General features: G+C 43.4%; 2 protein-coding genes and 1 long non-coding RNA gene across 7 annotated transcripts in view; 1 reads left to right on the top strand and 2 right to left on the bottom strand.

The window, feature by feature from the left end:
• Znf326 (zinc finger protein 326) overlaps positions 1 to 27,767 on the bottom strand; it is a 204,810-nt gene that overhangs the window by 89,297 nt on the left and 87,746 nt on the right. The gene's annotated exons all lie outside the window — the stretch shown is intronic.
• On the top strand, positions 136 to 7,017 carry LOC147827648 (uncharacterized). Its single transcript, XR_015451971.1, has 2 exons — positions 136 to 1,502; positions 6,678 to 7,017. It is a non-coding gene; the product is annotated as an uncharacterized LOC147827648 (long non-coding RNA).
• The window catches only part of Lrrc8d (leucine rich repeat containing 8 VRAC subunit D), a 120,762-nt gene continuing 112,809 nt past the window's right edge, over positions 19,815 to 27,767 (bottom strand). For 4 of the 5 annotated variants that reach the window (XM_087213063.1, XM_004841301.4, XM_021255409.2 and 1 more), the window contains one exon: positions 19,815 to 22,778. In XM_087213063.1, the coding sequence (XP_087069189.1) occupies positions 20,200 to 22,776 (2,577 nt within the window). In that variant the 5' untranslated portion in view covers positions 22,777 to 22,778 and the 3' untranslated portion in view covers positions 19,815 to 20,199. Of the gene's footprint in view, positions 22,779 to 23,684; positions 23,796 to 27,767 lie in introns of all 5 variants that reach the window. The other variant, XM_087213062.1, reaches the window with a different exon arrangement.

The raw sequence follows: 27,767 nt of genomic DNA, 5'->3' as shown, positions 1-27,767 counted from the left end.
GCGATCCTCTTAAGTGAAATAAATAGGACACACATGTAAATACCAAATAGTTTCTCTAGTGTGAGAGACTGACAGTGTAAATAAGGACTAAAAGGTATAATAGATAATGTGAAATAGGAAGAAAAGAGGCAAAGGGGAAGGGGAAGTGGGAGGGGTAGGGGAAAGGAAAGAAGGGAATGGAATTAATATGAGAAAATGAAAAAAAGGAAACAAAGTCTTTGTAAATAGGGAGGGATGGAGGGGTTGAAGGGAGGGCAGGGGAATGGGGAAAAAATAAGAACCAAGAGAGTATGTAAAAGTGCATATCTCCAATGATGAATGTCATTATATTGTACACCTAAAATGTACCAATAAAAAGATGTACAAAAAAATGTATTCCAGAAAACAGAATCACATAAAAATTCAGGATATTTAAAAATTCTATTCAATGAGAATCTGCTTCACAATCAATGTGAAAAAAAAGTTAATACTGGCTTATTAACTAAACCTTCCCAGGTGTGGAGCAGCAGCACCAAGCTTGAATAGAGATTGTTCTTCCTGGGTACAGACTAGAAAGAGTCAAGTTAGATCTGTGGTTTCAAACTTTAACTTTACACAAACAGTTCAGTGGCTCGGGTAAGGTCTATAAAGAAAAGGCTTCACACCTTTATTTATTAGTGTCCTGATTGATGGCTTTGGATCATTAAGACCTTCAGGTTGGGCCTCCCTAGGGAAATACCTGAGAATAAATGCTTCCTTTTCCTCTGGCTGCTGGGGCAAAGCCAGGTGGCTAAATGGAACTACTTACCCATTTTAAGGGACACAGAAGAGATTGAGGAGACATTTCCCCCAGACAGGCATGCTGCCTGTATAGGACCAGAGCGACTCCATTCCACTAAGATCAGCTATTCTTCCCCTAGTCTCCCTTATACTCATAAATTAATGGTCAAAATGTGCTTACTCTAGGTCAATAGATAAAATCTGGGCACGAAACAAAGTTCCTAAATAAATTACTCAACCCTCTGTTTGCCCGGAAAATGAACATTCCTGGGCCCACTATCTGTAAAATAATCTATCAATGTGTCTGCTGACCATCAGTACCTGACAGTCGACCACTAACCTTTGTTCCTTCTTCCCGTAAGATTGACATGTAACTGCCCCTAAACCCCCCCCAGTCGTTTGCAGTCTTGGCCCGATGGGCCTGGCCAATCAAAAGTCTACACCCCATACTTGCTAAATGTCAACCAATCATGTAACCACTAAGTGGAAAATCCCCAAACCTTGCTGTAACCATGATAAAAACCCTGCTGATTTGAAATTCGGGGCTCTCAATCCTGACCCACTGCGTCGGCGACGGTTGAGAGTCCCTGCTCGAGCTTGAATAAATGACCCTCGTGTGTTTGCATCGAAATCAGCTCCTTGTTGGTCTTTGGGGACTTCGCGATCTGGGCACAACATTTGGGGCCTCGTCCAGGATCCCCAAGACCAACAGGAACCCCATACCAGAGGGCTGACACCGGCCGGTAAGTGTCTCTGTGTCTGTGAAGTCTGGGGCCCATTTTTTTTTGAGCAGGTCGGCAGACGGTCTAGGCAGACGTGCTGGAGGGCCGCCGATCCGGGGTCCTGGAAGATGTTCCGGACGCCCCTGGAGGGGATGGAGTGCCCCGCGAGTCTCTGAGACTTCTGGAAGGATGGTGCGGGTCGCTCCCGTGGCACGGTGTGAGGCTGCCGTCTCACTTTCAGTTTTGCCTCCAATCGGGCGGAGGACGATTTTGTCTTGCTTTTTGTTTTTCTGTTGTGTTTGTCTGTCTGTCTATCGTGTATTTTCATCACTTGACTTGGACCGAGACGATGGGACAGACTGCTACCACCCCCCTGTCCCTCATGACAGACCCTTTTTAAAAAGTTACGGAGCGTGCTCATAACCTAAGTTTAGAAGTTAAAAAGACTAAATTCATCACCCTCTGTAGCTCGGAGTGGCCCACCTTTGGAGTAGGGTGGCCACCCAAGGGGACCTTTGATCTAGGGACCACAAGGAGAGTCCAGGAAGTCGTCTTCCGTCCTCATACGGGACACCCTGACCAGGTTCCCTATATTGTCACTTGGGAAAATCTAATATGTGACCCCCCTTCATGGGTCAAGCCCTTTTTGCCTCCACAGAAACAGCAACCGGAGGTAATCCTGACAGCCTGTGAAAAGACTCCCAGAGAACGCGATGGAAAAAGGCAAACCGAAACCAAGCCAACTGCGCTGCTTTACCCGGTCCTCCAAGGAGGAACCGAGGAAGATCTTCTTCTCCCCCCTTACCACTCTCTCCCTACTCCCCCGCGACAGCAGGCAGGGAAAGAAGTCCCGGCCCCAGCCAGAGCTGGACAGGGAGGGCCGGCCCCGGGCGCCGGCAGCGGGGATGGCCCCGCCCAGAACATGTGCCACCGGCATGCTGCCTCGCTGGCAGGACTGGCAGACTCTACTATTCTCCCGCTGAGAGCGACAGGGCCCCCTGATGAGCACGGTAACCAACCTCATCACTACTGGCCCTTCACCACCAGTGACCTTTATAACTGGCATACTCAACAAGCCAAATTCTCAGACAACCCTAGGGATTTAACTAACCTATTAGAAACTGTTTTGTTCACTCATCAGACCACCTGGGATGATTGTCAACAGCTCCTCCAGATCCTGTTTACCACAGAGGAGCGAGAGAGGATCCAAAATGAAGCCAGGAAATTGGTTCCTGGTGACAATGGTCAACCCACCACCAATGTTGACAGTATCAACACTTCTTTTCCTTTGTCCCGGCCCGACTGGGACTTCAACACAGCAGAAGGTAAGGAGAGGCTCCGGGTTTACTGCCAGGCTCTGCTGGGAGGTCTCAAAGCAGCTGCTTGAAAGCCCACCAATTTGGCCAAGGTAGGGGATGTACAACAGGGACCGAACGAAAGCCCTGCAGCCTTCCTAGAAAGAATTCAGGAAGCCTTCCGTAGGTATACTCCTATGGACCCAGAAGCAACTGAGAGAAAGGCAGCTGTAATAATGCATTTTGTCAACCAGGCAGCGCCAGATATTAGGAGAAAGTTACAGAAAGTAGACAGATTAGGAGAAAAGAGTATTCAGGACTTAGTGGCAGTGGCAGAGAGAGTGTATAACAACAGGGAAACTGCGGAGGAAAGACAGGTAAAGGCTGACAACCGCCAGACCTGAAACCTGGCTCGGATCCTTCTGGCCACCACTGCAGGAGAGCCGAGAGAATGTGAACGTCATCTGAGAAAAATTGCGGTGGAAGGAGAAGGTAAGGGGGAATGCAGGGAGCGCCCCCGGTTGGGGAAAAATCAATGTGCTTACTGCAAAGAGGAAGGTCACTGGGCTTAGGAGTGCCCCAAAAAGAGACAGGGAGGCCACTCAAAGGCCCCCATCCTGGCCATGGACGAAATAAGTGATTGGGGGGACGGGGCTCGGCGCCCCTCCCTGAGACCAGGGTAACCCTTAAAGTGGAGGGGAAACCCGTTGAGTTCCTAGTAGACACCGGAGCTCAACATTCAGTTCTGCTTAAACCACATGGCCATATATCTGACAAAACTTCCTGGGTCCAAGGAGCCACAGGCATAAAAAAGTATTCATGGACTACCCGAAGAATGGTGGACTTGGGAGTGGGCTGGGTAACCCACTCATTTATGATTATACCTGATTGCCCCTATCCTCTACTTGGAAGAGACTTGCTCACTAAGTTAGGAGCCCAAATCCATTTTCAGCCTGGGGGCGTGGAGGTCTTTAACCAGGAGGGAAAGCCCATCCAAGTGTTAACTATGAGCCTTGAGGATGAGTATCTGCTACACCAGGGGCAGCCCCCCCCCAATCCTGATGTGGAACAATGGCTTTCCATGTTCCTGCAAGCATGGGCAGAGACTGGGGGCATGGGGCTGGCTGCACACAGGACACCTGTGTTTATAGAAATAAAGCCAGGAGCGGACCCTGCATGAGTTTGCCAATATCCCATGTCCCTGGAGGCCCACAAAGGAATAACTCCACACATCAGGAGGTTACTTGCTCAGGGTATTCTAAGGCCCTGTCAATCGGCCTGGAACACCCCCTTGTTGCCGGTACGGAAACCCCGCTCAAATGACTATCGACTGGTGCAGGACCTCCATGAGGTAAACAGAAGGGTCATAGATATCCACCCTATGGTGCCTAACCCATACACCCTTCTGAGCTCAGTTCCCCCGAGCCATCAATGGTACACGGTCTTGGATCTCAAGGATGCCTTCTTTAGCCTTCCGCTGGCACCCAAAAGCCAGCATATCTTTGCATTTGAATGGAGTGACCCGGAACAAGGCCTCAACGGACAGTTGACCTGGACCTGATTACCTCAGGGGTTCAAAAACTCCCCCACCATCTTCGACGAGGCCCTGCATGAAGACCTGGGTGAGTTCCGCCTCCAAAACCCCCAATTGACTCTGTTACAATATGTAGATGATCTCCTTATAGCAGCTAAGACGCAGGAGGCCTGCCTAGATGGAACCAAGAAACTCTTGACGGTCATAGGGGAACTGGGGTACTGGGCGTCTGCCAACAAGGCCCAAATCTGTAAACCTGAGGAAAGCTACCTAGGATACATACTCAAAGAAGGGCAGAGGTGGCTGTCTGATGCTAGAAAAGAGACAGTTCTCAAGATACCCGCACCAGATTCCCCTCAAAAGGTTAGAGAATTCTTGGGATTGGCTGGCTTCTGCTGCTTATGGATACCGGGGTTCGCAGAACTTGCAAGGCCCCTTTATGAGACAACTAAAGACAATCAGGCCTTTCAATGGGCAGAAAAACTACAAAAGTCCTTTGATCAAATTAAAGCTGCCTTGTTGTCAGTGCCAGCCTTGGGCTTGCCTGATGTCACTAAGCCTTTCTACCTTTACATTGATGAAAACAAAGGAGTTGCCAAGGGCATCTTAGTCCAATATCTGGACCCGTGGCGCTGACCAGTAGCATACCTGTCCAAAAAACTTGATCCTGTTGCAGCTGGATGGCCCCCATGCCTGAGGATGATTGCTGCAGTGGCCCTGATGGTCAAAGATGCTGATAAGTTGACCTTGGGCCAAGAACTGTATGTGACCACCCCCCACGCCATTGAAGGGGTTCTAAAACAGCCTCCAGATAGATGGCTCAGCAATGCCCGCCTAACCCACTATCAGGGCCTACTCTTAAACCCAACCTGAGTTGTCTTCCAGACCCCGGCTGCCCTAAACCCGGCTACATTATTGCCTGACCCAGACCTGGAGGCCCCGCTGCATGACTGCACTGACATCTTGGCTCAGGTACACGGGACCCGAGCAGACCTGAAAGATCAACCATGGCCAGATGCTGAAGACACCTGGTACACTAATGGGAGCAGTTTTATTCAGGATGGCCGAAGGTATGCTGGGGCGGCTGTGGTCACTGAGACTGAGGTCGTTTGTGCTGAACCCTTGCCCACTGGAATGTCAGCACAGCGAGCAGAGCTCATAGCGCTAACCAAGGCACTGACTCTGGGAAAGGGCCAAAAGCTAAATATATACACAGACAGCAGGTATGCTTTTGCCACCGCTCACATACATGGGGCCATATACAGGGAAAGAGGACTGTTAATGGCTGAAGGAAAGACTATTAAAAACAAAAAGGAAATTCTCGCCCTACTGGAGGCCCTATGGCTGCCAAAGAAATTGGCTATTGTCCACTGTCCCGGGCACCAAAAAAACGATACTCCGGTTGCCCGAGGAAATAATTTGGCCAACCAGACAGCTCGAAAAATAGCCCTAGAGGCTGATCTGATGCTGACCACTCAACTGCCCAATCCAGGGGGGCGCTGCTTTGCCAGAAAAACCTCAGTACACTGAGGCGGACTTAAAATGGATAAAACAACTGCCCATGACCCAATGCCTCAAAGGATGGTGGAAATCATCTGACTGCAAAATCATTCTACCTGAGGCCTTGGGAGAACAAGTTCTCTCCAAAATGCACTGATCCACCCACATGGGTGTCCGCAAGATGCAGGACCTCTTAAGACACACTGAAATCAAGATTCGAGATGCCAGTACCAAAATAGAATGCATTGTTGCTACTTGCAAGACCTGCCAACTGACCAATGCTACCTCGATTAAGGCTAACCCTGGCAGCAGATTGAGAGGAGACCGACCTGGCGTATACTGGGAGCTAGACTTTACTGAGGTAAGACCTGGAAGATATGGTTACAGATACCTGCTAGTCTTTGTAGACACTTTTTCAGGATGGACAGAAGCTTTTCCTACCAAACATGAGACAGCACAGATTGTGGCCAAAAAGCTGCTAGAAGACATCTTTCCAAGGTATGGTTTCCCAGTAATGTTAGGATCAGACAATGGACCCGCCTTCGTTTCCAAGGTGAGTCAAAGTTTAGCTCAGGTACTAGGGGCAGACTGGAAATTACATTGTGCATACAGACCCCAGAGTTCAGGGCAGGTAGAGAGAATGAACAGGACCTTAAAAGAGACCTTAACTAAATTAGCCTTAGAGACTGGCAGCAACTGGGTGGCTCTCCTTCCCTTTGCCCTCTATAGGGTATGCAATTCACCCTATAAGATGGGACTGACTCCCTTTGAGATCATGTTTAGGATACCTCCTCCTATTGTCCCTAACATCCAGTCAAAAGTGCTTGCTGAATTTGATGACCAAAAATCGTTATTTTCCTTAAAAAGCCTCCAGCGTGTTCATGAGGATGTCTGGCCTAAATTGAAAGCCCTGTACGAGTCTGGACCACCGCCCGAGCCCCATCGCTACTGACCAGGGGACTGGGTCTATATTCGGAGACATCGACAAGAGAACCTTGAGCCTCACTGGAAAGGACCATATGTTATAATTCTGACCACGCCCACAGCTCTTAAAGTCGATGGGATAGCCACTTGGGTACACTACACACACGTTCGACCAGCGGACCCCTTTGCAGTTCGAGACGACTTCACCCCACCATGGCGAGTGTCCAGAGACCGAGACAACCCCCTCAAACTCAAATTACGTCACCAACCATCTTAATGATGGTAATGATTCTCTATCCAACGGTGTTAAGAGGACAACACATTCCCCTTAATATGACTTGGATCATTACTAGTGCCTCCACAGGTGAAATTGTAAATAGCTCTTCCAAAACGGCCCCCCCATTAACCTGGTGGCCTACCATAAACTTTGACCTGTGCTTACTAGCAGCAGGAACATGGGATATCGGAGACTGGGAAACAAAATCAAAAGGAAAACCTGAATGTGCAGAGGGTATCAATAGATGTAACATGAGAGTATCAACCTCCTCTGCCCCCGGGTGCAGTCACCCCTTCCAGAGAGCCGCTTTGTGAACCACCCCGTTCTACGTTTGTCCAGGAGGAGGACACAAGCAAGCCCAGACCAATAAATGTGGAGGTCCTGATAAGTTCTATTGCATGGACTGGGGATGTGAATCCACCAGTACCATTTCATGGACCCCTCCCATCAAAACTGATCTGATCTCTTTAACAAGAGTCCCAGGACCACCAGGCCTCCAAGGGGGACATACAAGGGGCTCTATGATTACCGGACCCTGCATGGGATTCCTCTGCACTCCAGTGAGTCTTTCATTTACTGATGAGGGAAAAAAATACCCGGGATGGGTGACGGGCCGAACTTGGGGACTCCGTCTATACCAGAGTGGTTATGATAATGGCCTCTTGTTCAATGTTAGGCTAAAAATGGAACCCCTCACCAATGGGCCCACTCGTCCCGTCGGACCCAACCCTGCACTAGCCCGTCCAGCCCCTAAACCTGCCACTTTAGCCCTTCAACCTGCCAGTCCCCCCAGGACACACTAAGCCCATCTCTACCTCCTTCCCAGAGCACCACCAAAATTACTACAGACTCAGGACAAAGCCAAATCCCAGACGACTCTCTCTGGTAGCTTATGGTTAGAACTTTTAAAGCCCTAAATACATCCAGACCTGACCTCACCCAGTCTTGTTGGCTATGCTATGACATTAAGCCCCCTTATTATGAGGGAATAGCTTTCCCAGAAAACTTTACTGAGTCAGACAGTCCTACATTATGTAGATGGCAACAGAAGGGGACAGCCAGACTAACCCTACAATCTGTGACTGGACAGGGAGTTTGTGTTGGTAGTGTCCCAGCCACTCATCAACACCTTTGCAGCCAAACCTATCAGTCTAGTTCAGAAAAATACCTTATACTCCCTTCTGATGGATGGTGGGCTTGCTCCACAGGGCTTACCCCTTGCACACATGGGAAGGTGCTCAACCAGACTGGAGACTTTTGTGTGCTAGTACAATTAGTTCCTAGACTATTATATCACCCAGAAGAAGATATTTTTAATGACTTAATCAGGACCCCAGGTAGAGTCAAACGAGAACCTGTAACAGCCATCACTCTGACAGTTCTCCTAGGTTTAGGATTAGCTGGGGCAGAAACAGGGGTCTCCTCATTAGTGTTACAAAACAAACATTACAATGATTTGAGAGCGGCCATAGATACAGATATTGAAAGACTAGAAAACTCCATCTCCCACCTACAAGAGTCACTAACCTCCCTGGCAGAAGTAGTTCTCCAGAACCGAAGAGGACTAGATTTAATTTTTCTACAACAAGGAGGGCTCTGTGCTGCCTTAGGTGAAGAATGTTGTTTTTATGTAGACCACTCAGGAGTGGTCAAAGAATCTATGGCCAAAGTCAGAGAGGGTATTGCTAGGCGAAAACGAGAATGAGAACAGAATCAAAATTGGTTTGAGTCCTGATTTAATTCCTCTCCCTGGTTGACCACTCTAATCTCTACTCTGTTGGGTCCCTTTCTTATTTTGTTGCTCTTGTTGACTTTTGGGCCATACATTCTTAATAGATTGGTCTCGTTTATTAGAGAGCGCATTAGCACAGTACAGCTGATGGTACTCCGGTCCCAATACCAACCAGTTTCTGAAGACCTAGTAGAATTGACCCCCAGAGGCCCATGATTGGTCCTCTATAGCCTCATGAAAAGGGGGGAATATAGGACCAGAGCGACTCCATTCTGCTAAGATCAGCTATTCTTCCCCTAGTCTCCCTTATACTCATAAATTAATGGTCAAAATGTGCTTACTCTAGGTCAATAGATAAAATCTGGGCACGAAACAAAGTTCCTAAGTAAATTACTCAACCCTCTGTTTGCCCGGAAAATGAACATTCCTGGGCCCACTATCTGTAAAATAATCTATCAGTGTGTCTGCTGACCATCAGTACCTGACAGTCGACCACTAACCTTTGTTTTGTTCCTTCTTCCCGTAAGATCGACATGTAACTGCCCCTAAACCCCGCCCCCCCAGTCGTTTTCGGTCTTGGCCCGATGGGCCTGGCCAATCAAAAGTCTACACCCCATACTTGCTAAATGTCAACCAATCATGTAACCACTAAGTGGAAAATCCCCAAACCTTGCTGTAACCATGATAAAAACCCTGCTGATTTGAAATTCGGGGCTCTCAATCCTGACCCACTGCGTCGGCGACGGTTGAGAGTCCCTGCTCGAGCTTGAAAAAATGACCCTCGTGTGTTTGCATCAGAATCAGCTCCTTGGTGGTCTTTGGGGACTTCGCGATCTGGCCACAACACCTGGTAGAACCCTGGGTGGTGAAGTCAAAAGCTCCTTTTGCACTGAGCTACATGACCAGCCCTTTTCAAAGCAATTTTAAGACAGGATCTCACTAAGTTGCTCAGTTGCCCAGGTTGGCCTGGATCTTGGGATACTCTTGCCTTGGCCTCCCAAAGCACTAGAATTACAGGCACTTGCCAATATTCTAGGCTAGAAGCTTCCTTTTTATTGGCAGTGTGACCTTAGACTGGTCACTGTCCCTGTTCATTTTCTTATCTCTAAGGCAGAGACAGTGGAATTTGCCCTGCCTGTGTAGGAGGTTGTTGTGAAAATAAAATGAGATCTTTTTTTATGGGAAAGTACTTCTTCACAGTAAAAGCATGCCCAACGTTACAATGTAACTAAAGATGAAGCATTCTGGAAAACATTTCAAAGTAATGTATTCAGCTATTTAGCAGAGCTAAGCACCACCCATGGGCCAGATTCTCTTATAGACGGCAAAGTCAGTGAACAAAAACAGATTAGCTTCACTTATGTAGAGTTTAGTTTGTTAGCCAAGGACAAAAACTGTGCAGAAAAGTAAGAGTGGGGTTGCAGTTTTAAACAGGACGGTGTGTCAGACTGCTCTAATTATGGCTCCTGATAAATCACACATTCCTATGTTCACAACCCTTTGGAAGTGGAGGCCTTGAAGCTTCCACTCTTCACTTTGGAAACATTCATATCCCGTATGAGGAAGCCAGGACTAGACTGCCGAATGAAGTACCTCGGAACAGAGACTGCCTACAAAGGCTTTAAAGCCCCAGGCGTGAGAGCGACACATTCTTACAGCCTCTGGTAACAGCTGAGCTCATTTATCCCAGTGCCTAGCACATTGAATTGTGAGAAATGACATTGGTTTTAAGAGAAAGCCAGAGAAACCTGAGAAGGTGATTTTGTTTTTGTTCAGGGATTGAACTCAGTGCCTTTGCACAGAAGCTACATCCCTACCCATATTTTGAGACAGGGTCTCACTAAGCTGTGCAGACTGGGCTCAAACTTCCCATCTCCTGCCTTAACCTCCCAGAGGGGTGGGCTTACAGGTGTGGATTATCACACCTTGACGAGAAGTTGATACTTAACAGTTGAAGGAAATTGTTATAGATTTAAAAATTGTGGTCTCTCCTCAGATTTCTTTGTGGAAGCCCTAACCCTCAGTGTGGCTGTTATTTGGAGATGAAGCTTCAAATTAAGACAGGGAAGTAATTAAAGTTAAATGAGGTGTTAATGGGAACTGATAGAAAAGGTTCAGTGTCCTTTAAAGAGACATCCTAGAGCACTTCTGCACCTCTCTTCCCAAAGCAAACACTGAGGAAGGGAAATGTGGGGACAGGGCAAGGAGGAGGCTGACTGTAGACCAGGAAGAAGGCCTCGCTAGACACTGAACCAGCCAGAACCTTGATCTTGAACTTGCAGCCTCTAGGATAGTGAAGAAATAGACTTGTTGAAGCTGCCCAGCCATGGCATTTTGTCATGGAAGTTGGGGCTGACTAACTCAGGAACCAGCAGCTGGTGGGGAGAGCATGACAGTCCAGTGTGGAGGCCCAAAAGTGCAGGCTGGAGTAGAGGAGGGAGAAATGGGTCAGAGAAGTCAGGTGTGTGCACATCAGTGGGCCATTTAAAGCCTTTGCTTTTGACTTGGAGTGGAAAGGAATGTTGGTGCACAGTTCTGATGGGTGGAGTGACATGTTTTCAAAGGACAGACATTTCTGTAACTTTTGGCTTTCATGTAACAATAAACACGTGTGACTTTTGAAATCTGGAAAAAAGACATCAGAACACATAGAAGGGTACAGAGGAATAAGCAAACAAGTACAAGCTGTGTCCTTTAATTCCAACTTGTGGGGTGCAGAGGAAATGGGGAGACAATGAGAGAAAGAAAAGGCTAGAGGGAAAGATTGAAGCTGTCTAGGAGTACCACTGCCGTGGTTCATGGATTCTGTGAGGATACTGAGTGTCCCATTCTTGCATTGGGCTCCCACCCTGGACCTCTATGGGGTGGTGTCTGGCAAGAGGTAGGAGGCAGGGAGCAGAGAGTGGGCCAGAATTGAGACAAAGCATGAATCAAATTCTTCCTTGCTGGGAATCAAGTACCTCTGATTTACTCCAGCACTTAGCATATTGCCTGGCTTAGTTGGGAGCCGGAGCTCAACGACTTTTATTTTTTTTAAAGATAGGATCTCACTCTGTAGTTCAGGCTGGGCTTGAACTATGTAGCCCAGGCTGGCCTCCAACTTGCAGTGATCCTCCTGGCTCAGCCTCTCAAGTGTTGGGATTACAGGCATGGGGCCACCACGCCCAGGTTGAAGGACTATTTCTTGAAGAAAAGAATGAAGTGACCTGACCATTGTCATTATTCTGCTCACCACTCTCCCCATTACTAACCTGTTTCTTTGTTGGTAAAACTGAATTCTAAACAGGGTTTTAAAACAGTGGATGAAATGTGTGTGTGGGGGGGGGGTTGCAATTTCATATAATAAAGCAGGCAAAGGGCCAGGGATTTAGCTTAGTGGTGCTGCTGCCTGCCTCACAAGTGCAAGATTCTGAGTTTGATCCCCGGTACCAAAAAACAAACAAACAAAAAAACAACAAAAAAACAAACCAGGAAAAATCTGCTTTTTAAAGACCTGCATATTTAACAGTCTGTTTACTATTTAGAATGTAGCAAATTGAGCTGAAACTTCAAGGAAGGTTGAGATCACACATTTTCTCAGATAACCCTTTACCCATTGTCATCATTTCTGTCAAAGTGTGGACTGGGATTTGTAGAGTTAAAAGGGCAATGGAAATGTTATAGGAGTTGTGTTATCTTGTAAAAGTGCCATTTACTTTTTCCTCCTTTTTTGGTGGGCAATGAGATAAAGAAAGATGAGCAATGCAAACCCGTCTAACCAAGAATCATTGCTATAACCAATTGATACATTTCCTAAACATTATGTATATTCTGCTTTTTTTCCTGAGTTTTAGAGGAGCTAACCCTGAATAGGAAAAAAAAAGCTTCTGAAAATGATCATTCCCTTCATCATCTGTTCTTGAAGTTGTATGGATCTAGTATTTTTCGAATAGGGTATACACACACACATGCACACACACAGTTGAAAAGAATTCTTCAAAGGAAGTAAATCACCAACTTTGTGATCATAGAGATGACTTTTTCAATCTTTGGGGGGGCAGCTGGGGGTCAAACTCAGGGCTTTTGCACACTAGGAAAGCATTCTACCACTGAGCTACACCTCTCTCATCCTCTTGAACAGATAAGCTGAATACTTCCAGTCCCCCAAACTAGTTTTACTACAAGTTTCAAACTAGCTAAAAAGAAACACAAAATACTAGCCAGGTGTGGTGGCACATACCTGTAATTCCAGCAGTCAAGGCTGAGGCAGGACTGTCCTGAGTTTAAGGCCAGCCTGGGCTACACACTGAGTTTAAGGCCAGAGATCATGTCCCAAGGGGGGCGGGGGAAGAAACACAAAATACTGGAAAGCCAATCAACAAATTCTTTATCCCTTCTATAGCTAAAGGAGGCAACATTGTTGTGGACTCAGCTCAAACTAAAGTCCCTTGCTGTTGTTTAGAAATCTGTTTTGGGGCCTTTCGCCAGATGGATCATTCATTGGGTCTGACCCAGGTTTAGAGAACTACTTAGAGACAGTCATAACCAACTAGAGAGAGGTTCTTAGCATTACAAATATCTGATTACCCTGATTTGCTAAACAAAATAAACAAATTAATAAGTGCATAAAGGGTTTGTTTGTGAGACATTAAGTCACTAATCACTTGTCCTTGCTGTCTTTTGAAAGGAGAGAAGGTGCAGTAAGTCTTCCAGTCAGTGTTCATTTCCTTAACTCCACTGTAGTCTTACATCTGAATAGCCTTGTTTTCCAGTTTTTATTTTATTTTTTGCTGAACACATATTGCAAATGTTCCAGAAATACGACTAAAGAAAACCATTTAAGTGTATTAAACACTCAGTATGCCAGGTGTGGCCCTAGGGCCTCAAGTGTTAACCTACACAGCGACGTTGCAGTCAACGTTAAAGTACACTGGTGTTAAGTATCTTGGCTTCCCAGAAGAGTGTTCCAGTAGTTTAAACCTTAACCACCAAACTCTGCCCCTTCTCAGTTCCAATGACAAAGAGCAGGTGGTTAAAACTGCTGGCAGGAGGTTCTGTTTATTCACAGGAAGTTAAGACTTAGGCCAAGAAAATTAATTTAACTTCATACAAGCAGGATGACTGTAGCAAAAGACTTCAGTATAAGTAGGGTTAATTTAGTACCTCTTGTAATGTTCTCCAAAAACAACTGCACGACTTCCCAATTTACTGCAATTGAGCACACATGTTATTTGCTGTCTTTAGCTCTGGCTTGTGGAAGAACTGAGGCCATACTTAGTATGTGTCATTGGGCTAATTTTATTCTGTAAATAATAGAATAACTGTTTACAATATTTTAAAACATTCCCACCCCTTTCCTGGCTTCCTCTGTGTTCCTTCTTACTCCTCCCTCAACTGCCTTTCTTGGTCACCACTGACTTTCAGTCCTGGTGAATGAGAAGATTCTCCTATTAATATTGACTATATGTGAGTTTAATTGTTTTGTAAAAAGGTCTACTTTGACAGGGACTGAAAATATGACACAAAATTGTCTCAAATGACACTTCATGGTTTGGTTAAAATTTACTTCCTCAAATTGAGCTTAGTTGAGGTATCAGAACAAATCACAATGGGTAAGTTAAGAAGAAAGGCTAAGTGGTTCTGCTGCCTGCCTTGCAGAGCTGGTACCAAAAAAAAAAAAAAGAAGAAAGGCTAAATATGCACTGGAGGCTTTGAGATGCGTACCTGGAGAGTGTACTTTGACCTAGCAGGAGTGAGGATGTTAGCTTCAACGTTCTTCCTTTTTTCCCTCTATTCTGATCATTGTCTTCATTTTCACAGACCACAAATATCTTGATTTCTTGTAGTAACGCAGATGGTGAGTGTAGGACTGGGCTATCACCAGTGAAAATAAAGGTCAGGTGCAGGTTCCTGGTGCTGCCTGGGTTGCTAACAGCCTGAGAATCTGTGTTTGAAATGCCACGCTGGAAAGAAAAGTCATATCTGCCTGGAGGGCCCAGCAAATGTTAGGGTTTTACTGCACCCACCTTCCTGGATCTGTTGAATGTCACTTCTCTCCACCACACTGACTGTGCGTCAAATAGCTGAGACAGAGCATTCTCATTTCTGAGTAAGTGACCATGAGTAAGGATGGTCATGCCTTTAACATTTAGCAAGGGAAAATAATTACATTACCTTGTGGATTGCCCTTTCAAAACTGTCAACAGCCGAACAGAGGAAACAAGTTGTAACACTAAGGACATATGCTGAGACACATCAAAAACTTCTAATGCTAGAGAATGAAGGAAAAATCCTAGCTTGGGGCATATTTATGTAACCAGATGTCAACACTGATTTCAAAACATCTTTTGGAATTGCTGACAAAACACCAGTCATCTGCTGTGTAATTTGGTGAGACAGTAAAAGCTCTGGTGTTTGATTTAGCAGTGTCCCTCTCTCTTGCTAGATAGACAGGTAATTGTGGATAAAATGCCTAACCTGTTTTTCACCTGTAAAATGGGGATAACCCATGTCTTTCTGGTCTTCTCAGCTCCTGATGATGATCAGTCGATTCATTCTTGATAGATGTGTTGGTTAGGACAATGCTTTTCAAACTATAATATGCTTAAAATCACATGGATATCACCTTGCTAAAATATATCAGTCTGTGGAGGAATCTGACATTTTATAACAAGCTCCCAAGTAAGCTGTTTTGAGTAGAGAGATCTTGCATGTTTCAGTGCCTCCTAATAGTGCCTTAAACAAGACAACAGTTTATGTCCCCTTTATGTAATCTCTGGTCTGCACATTCTAAGCTAGACCCATTTTCACAGCTGCAGTTTAAGCAGGAGAAATAGGGAGAAGGCAGTGGAGAGCCCTTCCTTGTGAGAGTCCAAACTACTAACAGCACATTATACTTCATTCCTACTCAGCTAGAATTCAATCATTGGCCACATCTAGCACAAACAAAATTCAGAAATGTTTTATATACATTTTATTCTGTGTTCCAGATGCCTACTGAAAATTCCACTACCAAGGAAAGGAATGGATGTTAGGGAAGGCTAATACTGTTTTGTCAGGTACAAAAGTAATAAGTATTATTGAGTACTTACTATTATTGAATGAAATACCTCATTCGTCATAAAAAACAAAAAAAATACTAGTCCCCTCCTCCCCCCAAAAAACCTCATAAAAAATACCCATAGGGTAGTCACTACCATTTTGTAATATTAATTAAGAGGCCTGAGAGGTGAAGTAGCTTGCTGACAGTCATGCAGATCAGGCAGGGTCAGGGTTCAAATCCAGCCTCTCATTCCAGAGCCTGGGATCAATCCTGGGAGTAAAGGGAGGATAGCTGCTAATGACAGCAGGCAGGGATGAAGCAGTTTCTACCATAGGAGTCCCACAGCTGTGCGTGCGTGTGTGTGTGTGTGTGTGTGAGTGTGTGTGTGTGGTGGGGTCAAGAAATGTGACTAGGAGACAAACTTTCCAGGATCAAATCATAGCAAAGAATCTATGAATTTCCACAAGAAAGGTGATACTTATCTGAGATTATAAATTTTATTTTGAGTCAAAAAATTCAAGAAGGGCTGGGGTGTAGCTCAGTGATGAGAGCTCCTTTAGCAGGCATAAAAGGTCCTGCGTTTGATCCCTAGGGCACACACACAGACACACACACAAATTGAAGAAAGAACATCTATTTTTGGGTTTTAAGATTTGAGCGCAAAGTGACTCATTCCCAAATACAGCTGTTTGACCTTCACTGCTGGTCTGGCCAGACTTGAGATGTGCTGGTTTGTAGCAGACTGCTTTTACTCTTACTCCAGCAACTACCTGTCTCATTCTCAATACCTTGTACCGTTGTCCTAGGAGGGCCACCACTGGCCTGGACCAGATGAAGCCACTTTGTGTCACAGTCAAGTTAGAGGACATTTGGGAACTTGTTTCCAAGGGTTTGTTCTTTTTATTCCCCTCCCCTTTATTTTCATGAAAGGGGCTTTTTGTTAGCAGTCTTTGTTTCAGGATTCAGTTAATAAAAGGACCATTTTATTGGAATGAATTACTGACGTAAGCACTGCCAGAAATCTCTGCAAAGAGGACAGTACTCTGGCTTTTATTCAGCAAGGTGAATGGAAACAACTCTTAGGCATTGGTCTCAAGGGCACTTTGGAGTTTGCTGCTATTAGCAACTCAGAGAGTTTGGTTACCCGTTGATGTAGAGAACAGTGAGACCTCACCTCATACAAGAAAAATGTCAGTCAGGGCCTAGTGGCCATAGGAATGAATTCTTCCCGTTAACAATTTACTAAATCTCCACTACTAAGAATGGAATCCCTGTAAAGATCGGTTCATTGCTCAAAACTTTGAGAAAACCAGTCTCCTGCCAAGCCAGCTGAACTCTAGTGAAAAAAGTCAGTCACAATAAAACCAGGTTCTCTCAGACTATGGGTCTCATCCAAACATGGAATATTTAGGTATTTTTAAAATGGGTGTTCAAGGGACTTTTGACAAAGAGGTGAAAATACTGCTATGCACAAACTAGTATATTTTGCTTTTCCCCCAGGCCTAGTGCTTGTGATACCAACATAAATGAGGGCACATGAGTTGACAAAATACTTGAGCCTGCAATTTCCTCAGCTGCTGTGTGCTGAGACTCTGAGATCCAGGGTATTTCAAGACTATTACATGAAGCAATTTCTCAGAAAACCTCTTTTAGAATATTGCTACTTGCTAACAGTAGCACTGAATGGGCCATTTAAATCAACTGACCATGAAATTTTTTTTTTTTGGTACCGGAGATCGAACTCGGGTTCTTGTGCTAGCGCAGCAGGTGGCGGGAACTACTGAGCTAAATCACCGGCCCTATGAACTTCTCAGAATACTGGAATACTATATAGAGGGCTGACAAAGTAAACAGAAACTGGGAAGAGAAAAGGTACCCCTGGATATTGTTTGAAGGCATCTAACACTAATCAGTTTTAAGTGACTGAACCCCAATTACTGATTAAAAACCAGGTGGCTATGGGGGCAGAGCTGCCAGTTGCCAAGCTTTTGGCAGTAACGCAGATTTCAGCCCTTTCAGGATGGCTTTTCTCTGAAAAGCAATGTGAGCCACAGCACTCTTGCCACTTCTGCCCTTCAAAAGCATGCACTTGTTTTCAGAGACAGACAACTCATTAAGATGTATAGGTTTTGGGTATGTATGGCTTTTTACATACCAATCATACTTCAATAAAGCGACTTTAAAAAATATTTATTTTTGATGTTGGGGATTGAACCTAGGGCCTAGTGCATACTAAGCACATCCTCTACCGGAGCTTATCCCTAGCCACCCAATAAAGTGACGTAAGAGAAAAGCAATTTAAGAGAAAAGATCAGGTCTTGCCTGTTGACCTCATAATTAAGACAATGGGGCATCCTTGTAATGGTGCCATACCAGTTTCAGGTTTTGGCATCTTTCAGCAGGGAAAACAGTGCCCTATGTGGCTGATGGGAGGGAAATGACCAGGACTTGAGTGTTGACAGGCAGTTTTAGGTGCAGACTTCCCTGAAGCTCCTCTTTATCTAAGTTTACCCCACCCAAGCCATTATTCATTCATGTAGATAGGTTCTGTGCACTTTCTCTTTTTTTTCTTCTTCTTTTGGTACCGGAGATTGAACTCGGGTCCTTTCGCTTGCGAGGCACCCAAGTGGGACTACTGAGCTAAATCCCTGGCCTGGTTCTGTGCACTTTCTATATTACAGCTGTAAATTATTTCCATTATGTACATTATAGTCCCTACCTGGCTACTGAGCTCCATGTAGCCGGGGCTTGTGACTTACTCCAACACCAAATCCCAGTTCCTTGCACTGGCTAGGCACAAAGCAGGTGCATAATCCACACTCATGAATACATTAGTGAATGCTCAGAGAACTGGAAGATGTGTAAATGGAAGAGGATTTACTTGTGCCCCAAATTCACCATTGTCCTGGGCCTGCTTTTCCAAACATGGGCTTTTATAAAGCCAGTCTCCAACCTTAGGCCTTTTAGGAAGGGAAGGAATGCCAGTCAGTTATTTCAGTTGATAGTGGTAAAAGCCTTTTCTATTAGTGACAATACTTCTTAAGAGTATTTACAAGTTCTTCAGCAGGCAAAGATTCACCTGCACTGGCCACAGGCCAGTACTTCCAAGAACTGAACTTTTGGAAGCAAAGCAAGGAAATGCACCCTTCTTTCTATAGTCCATGCATAATCTTTCAAGCTGTGCTTACGAAGGACAAGAGGATGTTCACTGTTGTAGAAAGATACTACTTGGTCATCCAGGGTGGCAAACATTTCTCTTCTTTTGAAAACACACTTCTGTAGAAGGCCCATGAAACACCTGCCAGATAATATCTAGACTGGGGACAAGGAATTTTTTGATTTTTCTGAGACTGATTTAGACATTGTTTGTAAAAGAAAACCATAATCTAAAAAAGTATATTCTGCCAGCACTTCCCTGGACATGACCTCTCCAGCTGTACACAAATGCAGGAAATACAGCTTGACACTAAAAGGAATAGGAAAAGAATTTTCCAACTCACTGAACTGTACAAGTCCTATTTTTTTTTTTTAACCACCACTATGAAAAGGGGAGGAAATCAAAGTGACAACTGCCTTGATTTTGTGATAGCTTCTAAATGGTGACACTGGAAAGTTGTGAATGACAAAGTCATTAAAAAATTATTTTGGTTATAATTAAATTTATTTTAAAAATGTTTCCCAATTATTGGTAATCCTATAGTATTGATACAAAAGTATACCATATAATCACAAATCCAGCCCATGGATACTGTTTTATTTTTCCTTATTATTTATTAAGTAAAACAAAAACTGAACAATCTACACATTTTTACTGTATTCAAGGCCTTCCAGTGTGCAAAAATTTACAAAATGGGATTCTCATCTGAAAAGCAGCAGCACTCGTCAAACATTGTAAAACGTGCTTATTTGAGGTGCTTTAAATAAAACAGGAAAGAAATCAACTTTGCAGCAAATCTAAATTTGTAAGTTAGGACTTGATGTGTCTTTAGTGATCTGAGTTAATATTGGACCAGTTAATCAAAATAAATCACGACACCTCAAAAAAGGTAATATAGTAAGAAAAAGTCAATTTAATCATTTAGTTTAGCAGGCAAGCAATTTGTAAACATTCAGTAGCGGCAGCATCCAAGTTACAATTTAAAAAGAACCAAGATTAGTGATTATAATTTTTCCTTCCTTTTCCCCCAGGAGAAAAAAATATATAGAAAGGAAGAAAAACGGGAAAGAAAGAAAAAAGGTTTGGAAATGAATGACTTCAAACACTACAAACATGAACATTCAATTATGTCTTCTATCAGCCATCTATGCATCCTCTCTGTTTTATTTTAAAAGATATATCTACTTCTAAAATGCATTATGTCGAAATAACTTGTACGTGAGCATTTGCAATCGAGGAAGTTGTTCCCGCACAGGGATGTGCACATACTATCTCAGTTTAAATCCCATTTGCAAAGGGAACATTTATGTCTTGATTCAATGCTTCTTTGACTTCTAGTGGCAGGGTGTCAAAAAGGTGATCTTCCACAACAAGCCCGCTTTTCTTGAGCATTCGACACTGGCCCAGCTGGGCTGGCAACCGGTCCAAGCAGTTTCCCTTCAGCTCCAGCTGAGTGAGCTGGGAGAGCTGACCAATTTTTTCTGGGAGGGAGGTGATGCAGTTTTGCCCCAGATTCAAAGTCCTCAACTTCATGCATTTAAACAATTGTTTTGGCAGAATGTCCACTTTGTTCCCAGTGATATGCAAATGCTGCATGTTCTGAAGCAATCCTATTTCTGTTGGAATCACTGAAATGTTGTTGTAGCTTACATCTAAGCATCTGAGTTTCTGTAAACTAAATACTGCCACTGGTAAAGATTCGAGCTTGTTGTTGGAGAAATAAAGTGACTCCAAGTTTTTGACATGGGTAATGGAGGGAGGAATGGTAACAATTTTATTATGCCATAATTTTAAACAAGTCAGTCGTTTTAAATGCTGGAAACTGATGATCTCCTCAATTGTGCGTATGTTATTCGACTTTAAATCCAGTTCTTGTAAATTAGACAGGCTGAAAATAGCATGTGGGATTCTCTCTAGTTCACAATTCTGGAGTTCCAGCTCAGCGACATTCATCATTTTCTTAAGGCTGTTCAGTACCAAGAGTTTAGTGCCGTCATTATGAATGACTAACTTTGTAAGATGTGGAGCCACATCTGTAATGTTGGAGGGAACTTTGGTCAAATTGCTCTTCACGTGGAGAATCTTAAGGTGTCGCAACTCTCGGAGGGATTCAAGTCCTATCATTTTATTGTTTTCTGAGTTCAAATTGCCCATCAAGTACAACTCTCGAAGGTTTTTGAGCAAATACACCCAGGCAGGGATTTCAGCCACGTCAGTGAACTTCACGTGAAGGCATCTCAAGTGATCTCGGAGAAAGCTAAAAGCAGTCTGTTCAACTTTTGCAGGGCAGTGGCAGAGGTGAAGCTCTTGGAGGTTAGTCATTTGAGAAATCTTAGCAGGAATTTTAGCTTCTGGAATCAGTTCAAGTTTTAGCACATCCAAGTCCGTGAGGTCAAAGACAGCATCGGGCACTCCTGACAACATGAACAGGTGCAACTCCTGCTTGTCCTGGGCATTGCGTGACACGTGCTGCCTGAGTTTTTCAAATGTCCACTCGTGGTTCAGACTAATTTCCCTAAGTTTGTTTTCACTGACTTCTGACAAGAACACACCAAAACGCTTGGAATATAGCTGGTCATACTGGTCTACCATGTGTAGAAGGAAAGCAAAATCATTTTTGACATCTGGAATGTCACTGAAACTGCTCTCTTCTCTGACTTTTTCAAAAGAATATTCTTTCAAAGGTATTCTGAATAACCAGAACAGAGTATAGAGGCAAATAAAACCATAAACACAAATAATGGAAATATAACTGATGAGAAGCTTTTTCAACATGTACGCCATGTTGTGGGTACACTCAAATACCTCATAGCCAGTCAGGTGCTCAACTTTGGGCTTGCAGACGTGCTCAAAGCTGATTGCGTTGACAAAGTTTGCAGTGTAGCAGAGAATGAAAATGAACTTGGCTGTTTTGATAACTGTTTGGACCACATAGAGTTTATAGATCAAGTCACTGTCTTCCACATGGGCACGGAACTTCCTGACTTTCTCAAACAGGGCTTTAGCCTGTTCCCCATCTTTTTTGTCCAGGATGGTCATGCTGGGGACTTCGATCACAGGCTTTTCAGCTGAGAACTTGAAGCCAGTTTTGTTGATCATTGGGGTACTGGCACTGGGACTCCCCTCATCACTGCTGGTAGACACATGCTTTGGTAGAGTCTGGGCACCTGTTATTCTCTGTTTGTTTTCCTCTGAGTCTTCACATGCTGTCTCAGACAATGCTTTAGTAGTCCAAGGAGATTCAAAGCACTTTCCTAATATTGAAACAAAATGTTCTACTTTTGAGCATGTTTTGGGATATTTGAACCAAAAGTTGCTACTGACCATGAGAATAATAGTATGGATAAGAGCAAGGTATGGAAAGTATTTAGAATACCATGGAAGGGCCAGATGGTAACACATTTGATTAATAAATACATATTGCTGAAAATCCAAGTTTGTTTTTCGGCCTGTTGGATCTTTCTTCTCTTTCCTTGCCTCCTGATTGGGAACTGTGGAATCTGGGTGAGGATATGTGGCTCTGAGAGGTATGTCAGATGTCACAGCAGATGTACCAAAGGAAATGTCATTTGCTATCCGCCTATCTTGGTCTTGGTTAGTGGCTGCTTCCATCTTCGGGACTTCGGTGGTGACATCTGTATTTCCTGGTGGCGTGTGTGTCTTTGAACTTACAGGAGATGGCAACACTGGCAAGCAGACCACCTGATCTTTGGTAAGTTGCATAGTTCCTGCAAAGATGGCTACCATCAACATAACAACAGCCAGGTAATCCATAAACACATCCCACCATGGTTTCAGGATTCGGTAAGTTGGCTGAATGTCATTAAGTGAAGCAACTTCTGCGAGGGTAAACATTCCTAGAAAATGAGAACAAGACATTGTTACCAAGCTGCAAGTGCTAACAGTAAATGAGGAAAAATTTTATGCCTGCTCCAAACTAAAGTTTTCTCATCCAGGTCCTACCTTTTTGTCCAAGATAGGAGTGGTAAAAAAATAAAAGGAATATATATCAGGGAAATGATCACTTGTTTCTAATAAAAGTAGGGTTTTTTTTTTCTCTTAAGAGAAGAGGGGAAAAAAATAAGAATGACATTCCAGTAAGAAGTAATGGCAGACAGTAGAAAGTCTCTGATGGTTACGGTTTAGATCTGGTATGTTTTCCAAAAGGTGGCTGGATCATGGGGGTGATACAGTCAGTGAACTAATCCACCGTTGAGCTCAGCTGATGTGCTATTAGGAGTTGGGACCTAATTGAAAGAGGAGGTCATTGGGAGCACGATCAGGAAAAGTTATCTTCCTCCCTGGCTTTTCCTTTCACCCTCTGGTTCCTGGCCACCATGATGTGAGCAGCTTTTCTCCATAGCTGTGCCTTCCCAGTATACTGGTTCTGTGTATAGACATCACTTGTTCTTATATTGGAAGAACTAATATCATGAAAATGGCAATACTTCCAAAAGTAATCTACAGATTCAATGCAATCCCTATTAAATACCAACAGTATTCATCACAGAACTAGAAAAAGCAATCCTAAAATATCTTTGGAATAAAAAAAGACCTAGAACAGCTAACGCTATCCTGAGCAAAAAGAGTAAAGCTGGGAGTCTCATAATACCAGATTTCAAGTTTTATTCAAAAGCTATAGTAACAAAGACAATATAGTAGTGGCAGATTTAACATATAAAACCAATGGAATCAAGCAAAAGACAAACAACCCCATGCACTTATAAGCCATCTGATTTTTGACAAAGGGATAAAAAACATACATAGATGAAAAGGCAGCCTCTAACAAATGGTGCTGAGAAAACTGGTAGCCACTTGCAGAAGATTCAAAGAAGATTCCAATCTCTCACCCTTCCACAAAATGGATCAAAGACCTAGATACAAAAACAAAGTTTGAAACTGCTGGAAGATAACACAGGGGAAACACTTAAACCCATAGAAACACTGGCAGACTTTCTGAATAGAACACCAACAGTACAGAAAGTAATATCAAGAATCAACAAATGGTTTTAGATCAAATTAAAAAGCTTCTGCACAAAAAGAAATCAAGAGGGAAAAGATAATCTACAGAATTAGAGGAAAATTATTATTACAATAAAGAGCTAAACTCTAGAACATATAAAGGACTCAAAAAACAAACAACAAAACCCAAAACAAATGACTCATGCAAAAAAAATTGGCAAATGAACTGAATAGTAATTCTCAGAAGTATAAGTGGCCAATATGTATATGAAAATATTCAACATCTTTAGGCATCAGGGAAATGCAAATCAAAACAACTTTAAGATTCATCTTACCCCAGTCAGAAGGGCTATACTGAAGAACACACACAGGCAGAGACAGAGACAGAGATAGACACACACACACACACACACACGCGCGCGTGTGTGCGCGCGCGCACATGCACACCTCAAAGAATGGACGCAGGGAGAGGAAGCCTTCTACATTGTTGGTAGGAATATAAAATAGTATAACCACTACGGAAATCAGAATGAGGATTCCTCAAAAACCAAAACTAAAAATACCATTTGAGCAAGCTGTATCTCTCCAGGGTACATTCCTGAGTTAAAGATACCATGCACCACAGTCATATGTTGGTACTGGGTTGTTTTGAAACTCACTGAATTTGGTACTCAATGCATTTTGATTTAACATCCCCCCAGTACTCATTTGTTTGGTACTTGATAACCAAGCTAGAACTTTCAGTGTCAACTGGCTGGTAACTCACTACCCTCTCCAGCCAAAACAGTTTGGTACTCACTGTTTTTGGTAATTCATTACACCTACTGCTGGAACCAATCAACAAGTACCTAGATGCCACTGTACAGTGACCCATGCTTATCTTTGTTTTTAGCAGCATAATTTACAACAGCAGGGGCCAAGGATGTAGCTCAGTGGCACATCCTCACCTGCCTGGCAAGTGCAAGGTCCTGAGGTTTGATACAACAACAACAACAACAACAACAACCACCACCACCACCCCTCCCCCAAAACCAATTTTCAATAGCGAGCTCTGGAAACAGCCTAGATGCCCATCAACAGATAAATGGATAAAAGAAAATGTGGTATGTAGATATAATGGAATATTATTCAGTGATGAAGAGAAATGAAATCATGCCATTTGTAGGGAAATGGATGAAACCTGAGATCATCATGCTAAGTAAAATAAAGAAGACTCACAGAAAGTTAAATGTTATGTTTTCTCACATAAGGGGCTTAAATACTAACGAGTGAATAAAATAAAGGAGCAATGACAGCCAACTAGAAAGTAGACTCTTGGAGATGGGTTGTGGGGAGGGACAGAAAAAGGTAAAGAAATAAAAAATGATCAAAATGTGTTTTATATGTATGCACCAATTCCCCCCCAATGAACATCACTATTCTGTATTATAAAAAGGCACTTAAAAAAAAAAAGCAAGGCAAGTACTCAAGATTTTGTAAATGCATTTTTTAAAAAAGGAAGAGTAAAAAATAGATTTTTGGGACTGGGGATTTAGCTCAGTGGGACCACGCTTGCCTCGCAAGTGCAAGGTCCTGAGTTCAATCCCTGTACCAAAAAAAAAAGATTTTAATCATTCTATGTAAGAGCTGCCTGCTGTCTGTGCTGAGAAGGACACTGATGCTATTTTAGCAAATAGTGATATGGACAATTACTAGTGTCCTTTTTGGATGACAAAATGGAGAAAAGTAGCATTAGAATTTGGAGATCCCTACCCACCTCAAAAGCAGGAACTGTCTCCCCACCCCACCCCGGGTACTGGGGATCAAATTCAGGACCTTGTACTTTTGAGGCAGGTGCGGCGTCACTGAACTAAATCCCTAGCCCATCTTATTTTTTTTTCTGAAACCCTCCCATATAACTAATACTGTAAAGAGGAGGTACAATTATAATTTCCTAACAAAATATAATTATTCAGTTGTAACAGCAATCTTCATATCTAGAGATAGCTGGTTTTGTAAATGAAATATCTCAACCAGGTAAACACAAGCCTGAGAACTTCAAAGATCTAAACTACTGAGTTGTTCTTATAATTTGTGAAAACTGCTAAAAAATCACATTCCCAGACTTCAGGGCTAAGAAATGCCTGATATCCTAGGTTTGTAAAAAAGAAACAACCAAACATATTGGTTAGTTTTCTTCTTGTTGGGACAATATAATGTACCTGACACCCTCAACTTAAGGAGGAGAACTCTGGTTGGCTGACTCCAATGCAAGAAAAGAAAGGTGGAAAGGCGTATGGAGAAAATCTGCTCAACTTATGGCATCCAGAAAGAGAGAGAGAGAGAGAGAGAGAGAGAGAGAGAGAGAGAGAGAGAGAGAGAGACCCTCCAAAGGCACAGCCCCAGTGATCTATCTCCTCCAACTAGGCCTGACCTCCTAATGGCATATTCAGGTATGAACTCATCAATGGATGAATCCACTGATAGGTATAATGCCACCAGGACTCAATCCTCTTCCAAAAGCCCCACCTCTGAACACATGAGATTTTTGAGGGACATTTCATATCTAAACCTTCACATTCTGTCCCTAGTCCCCAAAGGTCCACGTCCATCTCATTATACAAAATATATTAAGTCTATATGCAAGAGTTACTAAAGTTTTAAAGGTTCCAGAACTGTTTAAAAGTTTAAGTCAGAGGCTCAAAGGAAACTCTTACCTGTGAGTCCCTGCAATGGCACAAGTTAACATTTCCATTCCAAAAGGGAGAAATAGGTAGGTTGAAAGGAAGAGGACTGAAACAAGAACAAAACTCAGGAGGGCAAACATTAAATCCTTTAATTTCATATCCAGCACCCAGAGCATTTGGTGGCAAGATATGAGTTCCAGCAATAGAAAAGTTAACACAAGGTTCTTTGATTAAACCCTTTTCATCTCCAGACATCTTATGTTCTATCTTGGTAACTTCTGGTATCTCCAAAAAGCCATTTTCCCTTGTTCTCAGCACCTCTCCCACACACTGTTTCCTCTACCTGGAATACTTCTTTCACACTCCTTTCATTAAACTATCTGGTTTCTGTTGTCTTTCCAGGAAGCTTTCCCAGTCTTCTAGTCTCAGTGAGGTGCTCCTCTAAGGTCCTGGCACAGGACTCTGAACTTCTGACCATTATAGTCCTCATCACATGGCATTTGCTTATATGATTTCCCTAAAGCTTAATAAAATGAGTCAGGGACCACGGTAATCTTCCTTCCAATGTTTGATACATAGGAGGTGCTCAATCAATGAAAAAAATGTTAAGAGAACTTGATTATCATTTTTGGCAGCATAAACATTCCAAGAACACTTATTAATTAGTGGTTTACATATAGCATTGGGCATTTTATAAACTTAATTGCCACCACAAAGCAACCTGGATCCATGTAAAAATAAAACTATGCCATGCCTCAGCATAAAAATAAAGGGACACACAACAGAGAATCTGTGGAATCCTTTGTAAGTGGTGATATTTTGAAGCTGTCAAAGCTTTAGTGGTAGTTTTCATGCACCTTATACTTAGGACATGCTTTGATCCCAGGAGAAAGAGGCTGATTGTGTTTCCAAAGGACAAAAAAATGAATGAAAAGGTAGTGGCACAGAACACAGGAATACAGTACTATAATTTCACTCTGTTTCACACCTTTCCAGCAAGGGTAAGAGAGCCAATTAACATTAGAATAGCACGCAACAACTCCTAGCTTAAATGAGTTCTTTTCCAGTATACTGTCTACTCTGCCACCCTGCCAAGGAGTTTTTGCCCCTGCATATCCTCCAGCCCAATTTTTTTCTTTCCATGAACTTACTCTTTAATTCCCAGAACAAGAACTATCTTTCCTGCAAATTCCTGTCATATGGTCTAAAGGTCATATG

The sequence above is a fragment of the Heterocephalus glaber genome, unplaced genomic scaffold, assembly GCF_053883595.1.
Source record: "Heterocephalus glaber isolate CG9 unplaced genomic scaffold, H.glaber_assembly_v1.0 deba00001442, whole genome shotgun sequence".
Classification (NCBI taxonomy): domain Eukaryota; kingdom Metazoa; phylum Chordata; class Mammalia; order Rodentia; family Bathyergidae; genus Heterocephalus; species Heterocephalus glaber.
Note: the sequence above shows the minus strand (reverse complement) of the source record. Positions and strands in the feature narration are given on the sequence as shown.